General features: G+C 43.5%; 1 protein-coding gene across 5 annotated transcripts in view; it reads right to left on the bottom strand.

The window, feature by feature from the left end:
• KIAA1549 (KIAA1549 ortholog) overlaps nt 1-16,324 on the bottom strand; it is a 141,454-nt gene extending 125,130 nt beyond the window's left edge. For all 5 annotated transcript variants that reach the window (XM_066183891.1, XM_066183890.1, XM_066183893.1 and 2 more), the window contains exon 1: nt 16,164-16,324. In XM_066183891.1, coding sequence (XP_066039988.1) covers nt 16,164-16,275 — 112 coding nt within the window. In that variant the 5' untranslated portion in view covers nt 16,276-16,324. The remainder of the gene's footprint in view (nt 1-16,163) is intronic.
• Between the last annotated feature and the right edge of the window lie 1,561 nt (nt 16,325-17,885).

Below are 17,885 nucleotides of genomic sequence, written 5' to 3' on the forward strand. Positions count from 1 at the left end.
CAAGCCAAAATTACACTCTCAAGATATTAAGCCTCTAAAAAGTAGCCCCCAGTTATCAAATGCCAGTAGGATGTCAGCATCTGTATTGTGGGTACCATAAAGTGATGGAGCTGACAGAAGAATGAAGTTTATCTGAAAAGTGAGCACCTATGTGTTTAACTCAAGCTTGGTCTAGGAAGAAGAAAAACCTGTATATGAAAAGACAAGCTATTGATACCATTTTTTTACCAAACACCTGGGACATCTCATAACACCCTTACTTTTGTGAATGCTCTGTAGAACTCAAGCGACCGATGAAAAGCACTTCACAACATCAAGCTTGTGCCACAGTTTTCTTACAGGAGTCTTGTAAATCTGCATGTAAACTTTTACCCCCTCCTCAAATTTGTGTCACACACCACTGTTTCTACAACAGATATGGGAACATGCCAGGGACAAAAAAAAAAATAAAAATAAAATAAAGCTATGAAGATCTGAATATTCACTACAGTACCACTTTTCAGCAAAGACTCTTTTTGTGTATCCTTTACTGTGAAAAAGGTTCCACTGAAGTCCATCTAACCTGCAGAAATTTAATAAAACCTGGCATTTCCAACACTTGCAGTTTTCTTTAAAATGTCAGCACATTCAGATTTGTATGGTGCTCTTGAGCCTTCTGGGTTGGTTTTTTTTCTTCCCTTTCTCTGCAAGAGACGAGGAAACTGAGAACTTGTCAGTTCCCAAACTGGTTTACATAAACTAGTCCTAATTAGACCCTAAATCTGCTAGAGTCAACATCATGAGAGATCTCCATATTTCCCCGAGTATCTCAAAGACTACACCACCAGCCAGCATGGACAGAACAGTCAAACACTACCAGACAATATGGAGAAACAACTATTACTGATCTTCAAACAGTTATTGAACAGAACCCGTGAAGACTCTTGGTGAGGATGAAATGAAATTTGACCGAGATTCTATATTGAAATATGTATCCCTGGAAATTTTTTCCTGCATTAGTTCTTAGTGGCAGCACAAAATTTTAGTATTGAAGCTAACTATGGAAAACAGCAAAAGGTCTAAATCTTTTACACCATTATGGAGGGACATACCAGGAAGTCTGTTTTACAAGTAAAGCCTATTCTGGCAAAAAAAGTCCTCCTTCATTTTAGGTACCACTGAGAACTGCAATCATGATTTTTTGAATTGGGTGCCAGAGATGCTTTAGAATTTTTAACATTTTACATCCATGCAATAATACTTAAATCATTATAAAGAGTCCACAAAGGCAATGTAGGAGAATAGATTATGGGACATTAGGAATGGGGCCATGGCCAAGCCTCATCTCTAATGGGTAAGACAGGTGAACAGCACTGAAGGAAAAGAAGCACGGAATGCTGAGGTGTATTGATCACAAGAGAGTAAAAGGCCACACAGGTGTTATGCATGTAAGAGAGAAGGGATAAAGAGTTAGGTGGGGTTGTTGAGCTAAGAGGTTGTGCTGTGAGAGGAAGGAGTCCGTGTTGTGTGGTGCTGCCTGTGGGATTGCAAAAGAGAAAAGGTATGAAGGCTTTAATAAACTGCTGATGCTTGCTGCCATCTTCGGTGTTAGTCTTTTGAGCCCACCATCAATTAGGGGAAGATTTCAGATAATAAGAGACCGATGCTGGTGTCAGTTGTGCGGCCACCATCAAACTGGTGCCCCATTTAAGGGGTAGGCGATGACAAGGCAACACTTCCAGTTTCACACAAGTCTCTCTAAAATGACCTACAATATGCACTGCCTCAAATAACTCACTTTTATTAGTTTTTCTCTGATGAGGCTTCCTCTCCCCATGACACTGTTCCATCATTAAGCCAACACGCAAATTAAACAAAATACTGGGTTTTGTATCATTTGGCTTTAAAAAGACCACAAATAAAAAAATAAAAACCATTTACACTGTAGTAAGCAACATGATGGCTTATCCTTTTCTCCACAATATTTCCCTATTCTTTTCTGTTCCCAACCCTCCACACTATGACGACCTTCAGGAAGACACATGCATTTTCTGTTGTAAAATACATTCATTCACCATGCTGCCTGTCAGTGTCCCTGCTGCCCCACACCATTAATTCAACTCTTCTGCTCACAGGAAAGTTGCCACCAGCAGCCACTGCCAGCAAGATCCTGCTCAAACAACTCCATAAAAGTCTGCTGGAATTGATGAGTGTGTTCATTACAAAATATTTTGTCTCCACTATTGACAGTGTTTTCAAATCCTGTCTCTCACATGGTAACACTGAGTCAGGCAGGAAAACAAACATTTCCACTACCTATTTAAAGCTGAAGCTCACTAATTGGAATCTTGCTCTCTCTTGGATGATGCAGAAAACATCCTAAGCAGGAGCAGGCAGACAGCATGATGTATGACAGAATACCTGATTTCAGTCAGGTGTTAGACCTTTACCATTTCATATTGGGTCACCAAATCCACACTCCCAAAATTTTCTTGCTTTTCTCATGGTCCTGGACAGCATAGCTTGCTGAATTAGGAGCACTCAGATCTCTAAAGATGTGCTTGATTCACCTCAGAACACCCGGGCATGCTTCTACTGCCCTACTGACAAGCTTGGCTCGTTAAACCAGAACAAATTTCTAGCAACGGCCTGATTTGCACACACGGTAACATAGGTGTAACTACAAGGTGGTTTCCTGCTTGATAACTGAGTGTAGAGAAATAGAAGAGAGTCAAAACTCCAAGAGCAGCACCGGTTTAGCCAGCAGCCCAGCCAGTCCTGCAGGACCACAAGGCAGGAGCAGTGCTGTTGCTCAGGGCAGCAAGCAGATGGAGGGAAGCCGAGCATTATTGGCAAAGCTCTGGGCCCGTGAGGCTACACAGGGAGAGCACATGCAGAAACAGTGTGAAGAAAGAAACTGTCACATGGGGACTGAACAGTAAATAATTCTGAGGCTAGGGCAAGTGTTGACGCCAGGCCTAAAACAGAAGGCATCAACTGTAAAAAAGGAGGTACTAAAACGCATTAGCAAGAACACGGCTCTCTACACCTGTCAGTTAGAAAAGGGAAAATTCTTTATCTAGACAATTCATGGAGCTTAAACTTCTTATACAGATTATAATATGACTGAGGACCAAGGAGACATTTTAATTCAATCATTGATAGGAATGTTTCTTTAAAGAAAAAAATTTTACTATGTATTCAGGGTTGAACAAAGACTCACTTTCCTTTCAGCTGATAAAACTTCCAGAAAGACCAACAACTCATAAAAATTACTAGTAAGTTATGCATTCAGACAAGAAAGGAATTGCTGTTGAAATGAAGGTTCCTCAATAGGAGAGGCTATTTAAGATCAAGCAAGTTCAAATTCAGCTGCTCCTTAAAAAATTCATTTCAGAGTAAAAGAGAGCTGTGGTGCCATTCTGTCAGTGGCAGCTGTGTTTTGAAAGGCTCTTGCCGCTCCCTTCTGTCCCCTGATACTCATTGCTGCACTCAGAGGTGCCAATACAATTGTTTGTGTGACTGTGCTCTATTCAGGGTTTTAAGAACTATCCCATTTAAAGGGGAAAAGACAAAACCAAAACAGTAAAAAATCACAATAAAGTACTTTCAAATAAATATAGCCTATACAACAACCATACAAAAAACCCCAAAACGGATGAGACATGTTAAGACAGAAATAATAAACATCTTAAATTGAATCATTTATGTCTGGCAAGAGACTACACTATTACTTCTCCTCTCCTTTTTTCCAAGCATTCCCTTCCCTGAGAAGAAAAAACCCCACCCATGCCTAACTAGTTCCACTGTTAAGAGCTTGGAAGAAGTACACAGCATCCAAAAACCAACATAAGATGGAATCAGGTAATTTTTCCTGGTCTTCAGTAAGAGGTAAGATGGAACTCCCTGCAACTTTCACACAAGGTGCAGCAAACAGGATAGAATATACGGGGGGAAATAAAAGAAGCATTGACGAAAGCGACAGGGGAATGTTTGCTCAAAAAAGCATCCCATAAAAGGATTTTCTTCCCTCCCCTCCCCCCCAAAAAAAGGAATTGAAGTTTACTATATTGGTTAGAATAAACCCTATTACCATGTTTGTGTAGCAAAATCTCTTGGTCTTGTGTCTCTATTTGAACAGGCACATTTTATGAGAATTCAACATTCCAGACAAACACAGAACATTGACATGAAACAAGGCTGAGCTCAAAAGACCAGCTTTGACTATTATTGCTGTGTCTTCTGATTAAATATATATAACACCTGCTGTAATATGTAAAAACAGAGGAAAATCTAGAGGCTTTACTTGTTTAAAACAGAAATAGATTGCTTCATGAACAGCCCACTTACCAAAGCATGATTTTTATTTAGAAATGTGCCATTTTCCATAAACACCAACAGAGAATAGTATGAGGAAGCCTGCAAGATTTTTTGGATGGCAAAAAACCTATTGATATGGCTATCAGACTACATCATCACAAGTCATGCTACTCTTAACTCAATTACACGGCCACTGAACAATTTCTGCATGAACCTAAGTGTTTAATTAAAAATAAAATACACTTAGCATGTCCCTTTCAATTGCTCAATATAAAAAATATCCCACACATTAGGAAAAATCCCACCTCGTCCCCCAAGAGACTATGAACAGGAGTTTGAGACATGCACAACCTTTATGGTTAATAACATATTCCACTGGCTTTGATATTCTTTCATGAAAGCAAATCAGGAAAAAAAAAAAACTGAACAACTAAACGTTCTTTTGAAATATTTATGTTTCAAACAAAACTTCTACTTCAGTATTTTCCACCTAGCTTGAGACAACAGACCTCCAGTTTAAAGGCTCTACATTCTTTAGACTGGAAGAGACAAATGAAATTCCTGCCTCAACAGTTTTGAAGCAGTAAGGAATCCAGTCCCAGAAGTTACAAAGGATGCAATAATGCCATTTCTCTTACACTGCAGAAGCAGATCAGGAAGCATCAAGAAGCTTATGACCTTGCAAAGTTTGCAAGCAGGGTGAACCATACTAAAGTTAGCACAACAAATACACTGCAGGTTTTAGAGACAGTCCAAAGGGAGCTTTAGTCATTGGGGTTCTCCATCTCATGAACTTCACATGGCTCCCTGTTCTTTCCTGCTGACAGGTTGTGTTCATGCTCCTTCCCACTGCAGTAAAAGAAACTTAAGGAAGGCCCTGTAGAATTACCAGAGTAAACCGCTATCGGGTTACTGTATGAGGCAGCTCCCAAGGTGAACACAATAGAAACAGAATTTGAGACAGCGGTTCCAATTAAACTCTGTGAGAGTTCATACAGCCAAACTAACACAGATAGTCTTCAACCTTTATGCACTGCTCAGTCATGAAAATAAACTACCTTGATTTAATACTTTCCCTTACCTCCCAAGGGAGGGGGAAAACCCCCCAAAACAAACAAACCGAACACCCACGTGTTAATGCATTATGAGCATAACCCAGCACTACATGCCTCAGCTTATGTGACTGTTTCACAAACACCTGCTGTTTTGGGTGGTTGCTTTCCCTGTCTACAACAAACTATACTTAACATGCACCTGTCCTTTCACCTGTCCTCCTATAAATAATTCCATCCACAAGAACTGATCTTGAACACTGAAGAATCCAAATAGCTGCTATTTTATTTAATTCATTACTTTCATTCTACTGGTAATATTCTCAATTTTCTAGCTCTCTCAAAACTAAAAGCATCAAATCTCAAAATACATTTTCATAAACCCCAAGTCCACTAATTCATTAGCAATGTAATTTCTGATTATGAAAAATGGAAGTAGGAGCTGTAAGTATTCACTCAACTCAGCATACTTGGCTTCATAAAGCATATTAACTCTTCCACCTGCACTTGGAAGATGTAAAATACTTACTTCTGCTTTTGAAAATATCTAGAAAGCTATATATCATCATATTTACAGAGAACAAGTTTTAGATGTGGCCTCCAAGGCTGATACTATTTAGGAATGAAGGAAAGTACTGGGGAATATTTCTGAAGTATCTTACCTAAGACAAATAGATGTTTTTACTGAATATATGATCCAACATAAGGCTGCATTCTGTTCTTCAAGGGCTGAGTTTTATTTCCAAATATAAAATAATACAACCATTCTAAATCCTTAATGCAATTTCACACATCAATAGCATGTTTCAATGATGGCTTTGGCTCATTAAAAAATACATCAAAACCGTCGTTTGAGTGTTATTTTAGAAAAAATCTGAAATAACCTCTTTAAGGTTTCTAGACCTATCTTTATGTGACTTCTCCACAAACTTTATACATGGTATATAGCAGCAGTAAATACTAAAGAATCATAAGAATACGTCAGTATAGAAACTATATTCAGTTGTGTTTCTAAGTTTCTAATACTTCCACAGGATGTTAAGAAGATTATACCTTCAAGTGACACCGTCTGCTTGGAATCCAGTCAATTCAAAGAAAAAGAAACTGGATTTGCTTTCATTTCACATTCCTCAGCTTTCCTAATCCTTCTGACAAATTTTACAGCTTTAAGAACATGGTTGTGGTAGAAGCAGCAAAGTAACCACTCACAGAGTCAAGCAAAGTAAACAGACTAATACAATTTATTTTCTTGAAACTTCCTTGCTTGTATTAATATTGGATAAAATATTTCTTGAGAAAACTTTGATTACCATGTTGATAAGCATTTACGTAATTTTTTTTTACCAAGTTGCTATAAAAAGCACATTCACTCTGGAAAGACAAAGGAAAATTATCCTTTTTTGTTCTTTCAGAATGGAACAGATTACATCTTCTAAAAACTGAATGTCAATGGCTGGAAGCCCAAATCTGTTTCATCTTTCACCATAAGCACAGGAAGTAAGGTCACTGACGGATTTTAATTGGAAACATCTTCAAACCAGACTTCTGCTCCAGATCAGGATTTTCTTCTGTGACTTGCACTTTCTATCCTAACATATCACACAAGTTAGTCCCAATTCAGCAGCAGCCCCAGTTTTAAATACAGCCACCACTGGAGAAGTTACCCAACTAGAATCCAGTGTAGCTGAAAAACACCGTCTGTCTCCCATTCAAAAAGTAACCCGATAGAGGGGTCTGATACATGAATGCTCGGAGCTTTGTCTCCAAGTAACGCTCAAGTGCAGCGCTGTGGCTTTGTGGTTGAGCAGTGCTCACTGCAATCGGCACACACGAGGAGGAATTTATTTACAAGAGAATTATGAGCTGCAGGAAAAGGTGAGACAGGCTCAACATCTCACCAAGTCCTCACACCCAACTAGAGGAATAAATACTCCCTCCACCACCCTGCAGCACCAAACAACTGCCTTTAAATGAGGAAAGAACTTTATTTAGAGACTCACCACGAGCTAGTTCAACACACACAGCTGGCTGGGGAGCAAAAAAGGGAAATCCTTCTTATCTGATACCAGTTTAATTTTCTTATTCAGTATCAAAAGATTCAATATGAAATTCAGTCCAGTAGGGTGTGAATTAAGAAAAAAGAGGCTGAAAACAAAATCTGTAAATTGTACTACTAAAGAAAAAAAAGATCTTTACCTGTACTATCTACTTATCCTATGTGACCATTTATTTTCAGGTACATTTAGAGTTCTCAAATTATCTTACCAGATGTCTGAGAGTTTTCTATTAAAACTGAGACCAGCTACCCATTTAGATAATGCCCTTCTCCACAGCTCTCAGGCAAGCTCTAAAGTGAGGATGCTCAAATCACATACTCAGGGCAGCCACAAAACCCCCTCCAAATCTGCAATATCAAGCAGCCCTCCTCTAACCACAAGCCTTCCCAACTCAGCCTTCCATTATCAATACCCTAATCTATATTCCCAATTTCACCCACACTTACCACAGCTCCAACCCCAGTGTCATCTCTGGTGTTCCTTATTTTAGTATCCTCCTGACCAAAGTTTGTGTCCTCCCTTGTTCTCACCCTGCCGCACAGATTTCAGAGAAAGGGCACAAGGACAGCTCCACACTGCCTTAACTGTCCAGAAAAGCTTTGTCAGATCACACATTGCAGAGCCGAAAACTGCACACACCTGAGCCAGCCCAGCAAGCTCCCAGCTCTGGCCAGGACACCCCTGCTGCTATCCTAGCAGTTGCTACTCCGGTCAGGACACCAGGTGGGAGACCCGATGTCTCTCAGCTACTGAAGAACCAAAGATTTGTCTTCTCCCTTTGATGCAGACCCACAGCCAGGAGCACAAAGAACGTGGTAACTGAAAGATTTGGTCTGGTGCCATTTATTTGTCCAGTCTCGCAATTGTCCTGCATCACTTAGGACCTCTTGCTTGCACCATCACTCCCTTTGCTAAGGACAAGGGCAAAATCCTACACTCTGTGCCAAGATGAAGAAGGTCCCAGCTTGCCCAACTACACATTTCATCAAAATAGCGATGAAGTGTTTTGGGCACAATACTGCCTCTCTCTATCCCACCTCCGAGATATAAATATGCCAGTAACAATTCAGTTGTTGAATAAAGATATGCAGACTCACATCCATACCACTTACTTGTAGATGCTGTCTCAGTGATAACCTAGGCAGCATTCTAAAATGCTTCACAAACTGAACTTGGCATGAGAGCAACTTACAAAGTTAGTGTGTTCATCCTGCCTGTTAGTACCATGGTTAAAATCACCGTAGCAAGGATTACAAAATGTTCTCTGAAACCTTAAAAAATGTTAATCCTAAAAAATCAACCAATGTAAAAACCACAGATGGTTTCTTCAGTTGATCAGTACACCAAAGTTCTCAGTAATGAATAATATTAGTCCCAATGCTGCAGTCTGCATATAAATTACATTGTTTATTTGTTATTTATTATTTGCAGTATCTCACAAAAACAGAACTGCAAAGTATTTCATATCACTGTTGCAATCCTCTTCTGTTAGACCATTATACAAGCTCATCTGTCAACTCCAGTGACACATTACATTATTGCCCCAAACCACGCAGTTCATGGTTTCATTATCCCCACTGTTAAAAAGATCAGCAGTTAGAAAACATGTCTTGTCCACTTGAATTCAAGTCTTCTTTTCTTCCTCAACATAAACAACTATTTATTACACTTCCTTTATGTTTAATCTTTTTTATGTTTGAATGAAGTCCTGTCCACCTGGCATTTCTTCTAGATTAGACAGTCCCAACAGTTCTGTGACCTGAACTGTCTCTTCCCTAAAGAACAAGGCCCTTTACTAGACAGAGCATTCCAGCTGGAGCTCTTCTGCTACTGAAGCAAACAAGCGAGTTATTACATAGGATAGGCCCAAGTTTAAAATCAATGTGTTCATGAGGTCCAGCACCACTGTGATCCTGTTGAATCCCATTCTGTCTGTGATCCCTGATAAACACCAGGCCCCTTAATACAACACTACTACATTGTCTAGTCCCCATGCTAGAGCTATGCAGGTTTTCAAGTCCTCCAGTATGACACTATTATGCATGTTCCTTACTGAAAAGCATGGATTTCAGGCCCTTGATCTACTGTGCTTCCATCATTCCTCCCTCCTCTTCCCCTTACTTGCGGGTGAATTTTAGCCTCCTATCTATTTAATACCACAAGACCTAACATGCTGTCTTGACCAGGTGGCTAAAGCCAAATCAAAATTCTATACACAATATTAATTCATAGAAGAGAAGCCTCTCTAAATCAGAGGGGAGAATGGAAAAGGACTAAAAGAATTAGAAAACAGTTTGCACATGAAGAGGAAACAAGCAGGGGATGTAAGCTGAAACTGCTAAAACTGAAAGTGAGCAAACATCAGTTACCATGATTTCTTTTGAAGAATATTTGACTTATTAAAAAAATCCAACATCAAAATCCTACTGCATTTTGATACGGCATAGTACATCTTCCCATCTCTAAGGCTAGTTACCTCACTAAAAATGTCTTAATATGGTAAATACATCATGTTAGACCACCGCCTGTTACTTTCTATTTGCTTACAACTAGTTTATGTCCTATACGTGTTTTCTGTAGAGTCAAGTTCTGCAGACTGGTTTATCATTTACTGTTCTCAAGACAAAAGTCTGACTTTCTGATCAACTTTTTTGCTCACTGTTATTGCATCTGGACATTCCTTAGGATCTTGAAAATCAAATGAGGAACTGCATCTGAGAAATCACATTTTACAAATGGCAAAACTAAGAAACAAGGTCAAATTCTGAGAGCCTAATTTGAAACATTAATTAGTATTTAGAATTTCAGACACAACATCAATTTAAGAACAGCTTCCCCCGATTTCTTTGGCAGCTGGAAGCACTCGGCACTTCTGCAACACAGATCTCAGAGGTCTGACATCCACCAAATGAGGAACACACACATCTAGTGACCACCTGTGGGAAGCTTGGTTTGAGCATCACTGAAACACTGCAACAGCAACACAACTGAGTTGTCTAGGACATCATTTAATTACATTAACAGCGAAACCTTTATTCAAACTTCCCTGTCCCTCCCTTCATGTCACACCTTCAAACATCTGCTACAAAAGGAACAAGAGTCCTGCAGATAGCTTCTTCATTTGCAATCCAGTTCCCATTTTTCCCCAGAGCAGGATCAGTCACTGAGCACAAGGATGGTCCTGTCTGTGTGTAGGTGTGTGCATGTGGCTCTATAGCAGCTATAAGTATTATCTATATGGATGCACAGTTTGTGACCATGTGAGCACAGTTGTACAACAGCTTACAGGTACAGAAGTTTAAAGCTATACAGGTTAATAGGCTATTTTAATGTCAGTATTTCCAACTTGCTGATTTTTGCCTCTGCAGTCTTCATATGTCACTACAATTTTTGTGGAGGAATTTTTCCAGTTCTTAAAACAAACTCAGAAAAACACTTCTATCACAAGGGTGATTCATGCACGTTCATGAAAATGTTCCAAGGAGCAGCAGCAGATTATCATGCTTCTGGCTAAGAGGAGAAAGGACCAACACTCTGAAGCCTCGAATTCTGTGCCAGATTTTGAAGGAAGTGTCCCAGAGCAGCAGGCACACATTTTCCCATTCCTAAATTGCAAGCTTGATGCTTTTGGTCACATCTCCTCCAGTCTTGTCCCAGTCCCTTGTCTTCCCCACTTCAGATTCATCCTTTCAACACTATTTTTTTGCTGTTTAATTTCCTTTTTTAAACTGAATCCATCTGTGTTTCTCAGTGTGCTTATCCTACTACCAGACTGCTTTGCTTGCTTCATCTAGGACTAATTTCTGAATTGCTGTTTCCCTCATCTACAGACCCTTTTTACACTCCTGACCTACTGTCCTGCATCTTCACTCTTTGTGTCCTGCCAGTTCCAGTTTCTTTCATCTGACAAAGCCTCTTGCAATTTGTGTCCCTTCCCCTCCTACAACTTCTAGGTTTCTGGACATATCTCATCAACACAGAGAAGAGTGACTGGAAAGATCCTCAGACCCTTACTCCAAACTAAACCTAAGCCCCATGGTGTCTCCTCCTAAAGCCTTCTGTTTGCCCTCTTAAGCCTGCTGCAATCAAAGACCACCACACAACAGTGCACCAGAAGGCAGATGCCAAAGGCACCCTAAAGAAAGCAAAGCATTACACAGCAGAGACATGTCCTTAAACACAAGACAGGCAGGTGCCCAGTTCTCAGCCCTGAAGCTCAATCCTGTCCCACTTTTGGAGCAGTTTAGATAGACTTTCACAGCAAAGTCCAATCTTTTGTGTAACATTTTGGTCTATGGGAAGAGTGCTGAGTTCATCTGTCCAGGCAACACATATACTCCTGGTCAGTACTGACAGGTAGGTGAGGTCCCACAAGAATAGGCCATATTCAAACTTCAGCTGACAAAAAAGAGTCATCTCTATTATAGCCTCGTCTACCTAAATTCAGCCATTACAAGCTTTCAAAAAAGAAAAATCCCTTTCGAAGCAGGAGAGGACAAAACATCCCCTTCGGAGCAGACACAATCCAGCAAAGTTTAACTGCATGCTCCAAAGCATAAAGGTATTAAAGTTGTTCAGAAAAGAAGCTGGCAGAACTCTAAGCAGAAGCCATTGTTTTCCTCTTGCCTCAACATCAGAAGTTGCTGAACTCTTTTAACCAATACTTTGCAAAGAAGAAAAAGCTTCAGCCCATAGTTAAATGAACACTTTACAAAATTTTAATTGAAATATTTAAGTTTGTTCTTAACTCCACTGCAAAGCAGAACTATTTCATAGACACATCTTAAAACACCTTACAGCTTAAGATCTAGCACAATCAGGCCCATTTTCCAATATTTATTTGGGCATTTTACATACCACTAATTACACTGAGGAATGAGTGAGATGAGTTCTGATGGTCAATTTTATCTTTTTTCTCCCCTAATCTCATGTATTAGGGAAAAGGACACCACTAATGAACTGCTCTTAGAAAAGGGTTTTCCCTTAGTCTCCCAAAAAGCTGTCTCCAGTAACATCAACAGCTGAAAACACAGTACATATAGGGAGTAGCAATCAAATTTGTTATTAAGCTCATGTGTGTTTGGCAATCACTGCAGAAAAGCATAGAAATATATGATTTTCAAGAGATAAAAAGGCATCATATCAGGTAACTCCAGAGTGAAAAACTGTCCATACTTACCAGGACTCCACGAGAATGGGATTCTTATACATGAGCCAAAATAGAAAGTGTCTGCATAATTAAGTTTATTTAATGCTACTGTTTTACTAAACTATGGGATTCTAAGACAAAATTTTAAAGATAACAATTTCCTTGCAGCTTTTTGCCTTATACCCAGGTTCCCAGGACACACTGAATTTAATAACTCTTATGCAATTAGCATTCATCATGCTGTATGCCACAACAGGCCAGGCTGGAGACACACTGGTACTTAAGGACATCATCCATAATAACTCTTACACAACCAGTGTTATTCATACTGTCTGCCACAATGGGCAGAGCTGGAGACACTCTGGTAGTTTAGGACATCAGCCACAAGCAGATTTACTTTCAAACGAAGGAAAGCCATGTCTCCCACAGCTGAAGTGAGACTGTATTATTAAGAAGTCTGTTCTGCTTCACTTCTCTCCCAAGCAACTCCCACACACACACACATTCTGAACTAACAGGCAAGAACTAGGATTTCAGAACCTGCCATTTACCACAATCACCAGCTTCCCAAGACTTCTTGGAAAAGATTTGTGCTGCAGCAAGAGTCACTGCTCTTTAATGTGCCCAGTTCCTGAAATCTATCACCCAAGGTAGGTCAAACCTGTTAAAGCCTGCTTTGCTAAAGTCATGCTGTATTTCAAGTCCCAGCCCTGCCTGAGAAGTCTAAGACCTTGTTTCACAAAAAAGCACTCACAAAACAGACACCACTGAACAAAAAGCTGCACTGTCCACTAGCTTGTTTAGCATTCTTACTTCTTGAAAGAACATGCAAACAAAAAACACATTTCCTCTGGCAGGACTACAAGTGTAGCTTGTAGACACGAGGCTGACATAAATAAAGCTAGCACAGCATAGAAAGCAGCCATAAAGAGAATCCTCCAACCATATGGGTCTCCTGTGAAAATGAACTGGAAGCAAGCTTGACAAGCTCAACTGGCCACAAGAGACATGATGCCAACTCAAGTGTTTGCAACAGACTAATGCAATTAAGTTGAATAAACAATATCGTGCAACTGTCCCATAAGACGGCTACATCTGATTCCTTACTTGACCTCCACAACTTGCCACTGGTCCCCGAGTCTCTGAGGAGAGTCACTGCAGTCTTTTCAGAGTCCACAACACAGAGTTCTCCTCCCTCTCATGAAAACAGCACAGTGAGACAAGATAAATCCTCCTGATTGTCAGTGCAGGAGTTGTGCAGATTGTGCAATGGAACTAAAGCAAAAATACAGCCTGTGCTGAGCACCAAGACATGCAAATAGCCTGGCCAAGGCCCGGCTTCACTGAGGTGCTCAAACACAAGCCTACCTTTAGCACACTGGCTGTCCAGCCAATACTGAGAGTTCAGCATCTGCTTAACTGGGGAAGCTGAAGCCCTGATTCAGCAACATGTGACTTTTGTGGGAGCTGGAGAAAGCATTCCAAAACCCAAGTTGTTTAACTACTAAATTTTTTTTAAGTATTGTCTTTGCTATTTCAACTGCAAGCACGTGGCCATTCCACTCTTACAGGATGTTTCTTCTGTGTAACTCAGAGCTGTAGGAGTTTGCTCCCTAGACTGGTTAAGACCATATGGCACTCAAAGGCAAATGAACTGCACCCTAGAGAGATTTACAAGAGTTGTAAATATGTTGACCAGTTAACTGAATGCTGCCCAAACCTACAGCATTTGCTCAGTATATAGCTCTTCTGCTTCACACCACCCATTACACCACCAAAACATTTCTAGACTAAAGACAAGATTTGGATAACTCCGTTTTTTAAACCTTATGAGCCCCAGACAGAGCAATCAGACTCCTGTCATGCTTTTAAATAAAGCATTGCACCTTAACAAAAAGGAACAAAATATCCTTGTTCTCTTCTTCAACCTACAGACTTTAAATCTCTACAATCAATGGACTATTTCTGAGATGCTAATAAAAAAGCATCCTCTGAAGAGCAAGTTTACTCTTAGTATCCTCAAGTTCATTGCACATGATTCACATGCCCAGTAGAAACTGAAAACAGAGGACGCTCAAATCAAAACAGCTTAAAGTCTCCTGCCCTAGACTGAATAGGAAAGCATCGCTTTGGGCAAGATCTGTTGTCTCTGAGTACTCTCTTCCAGCAGCTCAAACACTGGCTGAGTTACATAATATTTCTACTGCTGTTTTTAAGTTATACAAGAATGCACAATAATCACACAAATGTTTACAGAAATTCACAGCCATGTTTAATTAAAAGCTACTATGTATCAGATAAACAAACAAGCGCCTTCACTGACTTACTACGAAAATGCAGAAGAAATCCAGCCATTCTCAGAGGCAAAAAAACACAAGTAAATTTCCAACTTACGAACCTAGTGCTTTGCCTTCTACTTGTAGGCAAAGCCCGATATATTTAAGAAAAATCGCTGAAGTTTACTATGAATTACCAATTTTCATGTAGCCTGGAATGGAACATCTCTTGTAGGCTATGACGGGAGCTGGAGGAGTGCATAACTTCCCTGAAAAGCTAACTAGTCACCTCCAAAACACGAACTACTTTCTGAAGTGGAATAAAGGATTATTATAAAGAGATAAGCATGTTTTATAACCAAGGGTTCTTAAGCAACCAACAATAATCACCACAATTCCTGTGTTTGAACAAAAGAGTCAACACTAATTGGTCTGCTTCATGAAAGAGGTTACTGCAGGTTCTTATCATTTCTTGCCACTTATCAACAACTTTCTGATGTTGATTAAAATGTTTTATTATACACCTGTTTTCTAACAAAAAAAAATCCAAAAAACCCCCATACCAACCTAATCACAGCAAAACTGTACCTTTCCATGAAATAACAGTTGTTACAATTTTTTTAAAGTATTAAAGATGAACCAAGAAGTGCTGTGGGACCAGAACCAAATGAGACATCTTTGTGATTAAACTGTCTGCTTAACTACAGACTAATTTTGATACCTAGAGCCACAAGAGAAAAGATGAGACAAAAAAAAGGGCCACTGATTCATGGCTTTCTGAAACACCTACTGAATACACCACCCTCTGGAGCCCGAACCGCTCTCTCCACACACAAGTCATGCCACGGCGGTGCTTGCAAAGTCCTATTGGGCGCTTTGAGAGGCTCCGAATGCCTCCTCACTCGAAAGGTGAAGGAGAGCCGGGTTGCCCTGCGTGTACCCCGCAGGTGCTACCGCAGCCCGACACGGGGCACCTCCAGACGCCCGGGGCGCTGAGGCCACACCGCGGGGTGACCGCTGCCTGGCACAGGACACCCTACAAGCCCGAAACGTGCCCTCTTTGTCCCCGCACCGCTTCTCTCCTCCGCTTGCCCGGGTCGGGTCCCAGCCCCCGAGCCTGGGGGCTGCCGCAGCCCCGCACCGGAGCGTTCGCCTTCTGGCTGCGAACAATGCGCGCCTTTTCTGGCGGAGCTCCCCGGCCGCGCCGCGCCGGCCCCCGCCCGCCGGCACCGCCGCATTGTTACCGGCGCTGCCGCCCCCCGCACCGCCCCGCTCCCGGCACGGCCCCGGCCCCGCACACCTGCCCCCCGGGCCCTCTTTGTTCCCTTACCTGCGGCGGGAGAGCCCCGCAGCGCTGGCACGGCCAGCAGCAGCGGCAGCAGGGCGGGCAGCGCCGGCCGCCACCGCGCCGCGGCCACCACGAAGCGTGTCATCCCCTCCATGGCACGGCACGGCCCGGCCCGGCGTCAAGTCATCGCGGCGGCCCCCGCGTCCCCCCCGCGGGGGGCTGGAAGGGCTGGGCGGGCTCGGCGGCTCCTCCCGGGCGCATCCACCGCCGGCGGGGCTGGGACGCCCGCGGACGGGAGGCCGCCGGAGCACCCACCCTTCCCCACGCCCACCCCGCGGGGAGCGTTCACGGGGGCAGCGCCGCGGCGCCTCCCAAGAGCGGCGGTGCGGGGGCGAGCGGTGCGGCTCGGCGCCCGGAGGGCAAGCCCCCGCACTGCGGGGTAGCGGGGCTCCTCGGCGGGGCGGCTGCGGCCCTTCACGTGAGAGACGGCGGCGGAGGAGGCAGCCCGGACCCGGCACCCGCTCCGCTCCCCGCCCGCCGGCGACGCGCTGCCCCCGGCGGAACCTGGCGCGCGGCGGCGCGCACAGCCGGCCCGCCCGCCACCTGCGCGCTCCCGGCCGCGGCCGCGTCTGCGCGGGGGCGCGCCCGGCCCGCCCCCTCGGCCGGGGCGGTGGGGAGCGGAGGGGCGGGGCCAGGGGCGCGCCCCGCGGGAGCCGCGAGGGGCGGGGCGGCTGCGGCCGCGGCTCCGCCCGGCGCCTCACGCCCGCCGCGCCCCGGGAGGGCGAATGGAAGTGCCCGGGGGGGCCGGCGGCTGCCGTCTGCTCCGTGAGCGGGTGCCCCTGCGCCCGCTGCTCCCTGGCTGCGCTCTCCGCATGGCACAGCCGGGTTGGGAAGCTGGTAGTCCCGTCCAGCAGCCCTCAGGGCAGGCTGAGTGGTGCCTGGGGTCTTGCTCAAGGCTGTGCACGGAGTTTTGAGAGCTGAAACAGTGCCAGCGGGAAGGGGGAAGGCGCGACAATGAGGGTAGAGCTGTGAGGCAGGACATCCACGCGGCATTACTGTTGCTCCAGGAGATTGCAGACATTAGGACAGGGGATCCTTTCACCACAGGGTTTGTCCTGAGCCCTGATCTCAGGAGCAAGGACCAGTCCAGCAGTCATAGGACCACAGAATATACTGAGCTGGGAGAGGAAACCTACACAGGGCAGCCCCAAGAATCACACCATGTGCTTGGGAACCTTATCCAAACACTTCTTCAGCTCTGTCAGGCTTGCCGCTGTGACCTCTTCTCTAGGGAGCCTATTCCACCGTATAACCACCTTCTGGGGGAAGAACCTTTTCCTAATACCCTGGCCAAACCTCCCTGACACAGCTTCAGGCCATTCGCTCGGGTTCTGTCACTGGGCACCAGAGAGAAATCAGTGCCTGTCACTCTGCTTCCCCCCACGAGGCAGGTGTAGAGCGCTATGAGGTCTCCTCTCGGTCTCCTCCAGGCTGAACTCCCCAAGCGACCTCAGCTGCTCCTTGTATGGCTTCCTCCCAAGGCCCTTCACCATCTTCATGGCCCTCCTTTGGATGATTTCTAATAGTCTTAGATCCTTTGTTATATTGTGGCATACGAAACTGCACACAGGACTCAAGGTGAGGTTGCAGCAGTGCAGAGCAGAGCAGAGCAGAGCAGTCATGTCCTGCATTTTGCTGACATACAGCAGTAAAACAATAAGCTATACCTGTACCTGGCACAGTGAACATCACATCGTAGTATCA

Source organism: Chamaea fasciata, unplaced genomic scaffold (genome assembly GCF_029207755.1).
Source record: "Chamaea fasciata isolate MVZ Bird 193981 ecotype frontalis unplaced genomic scaffold, bChaFas1.0.hap1 SCAF_5, whole genome shotgun sequence".
Taxonomy (NCBI): Eukaryota; Metazoa; Chordata; class Aves; order Passeriformes; family Sylviidae; genus Chamaea; species Chamaea fasciata.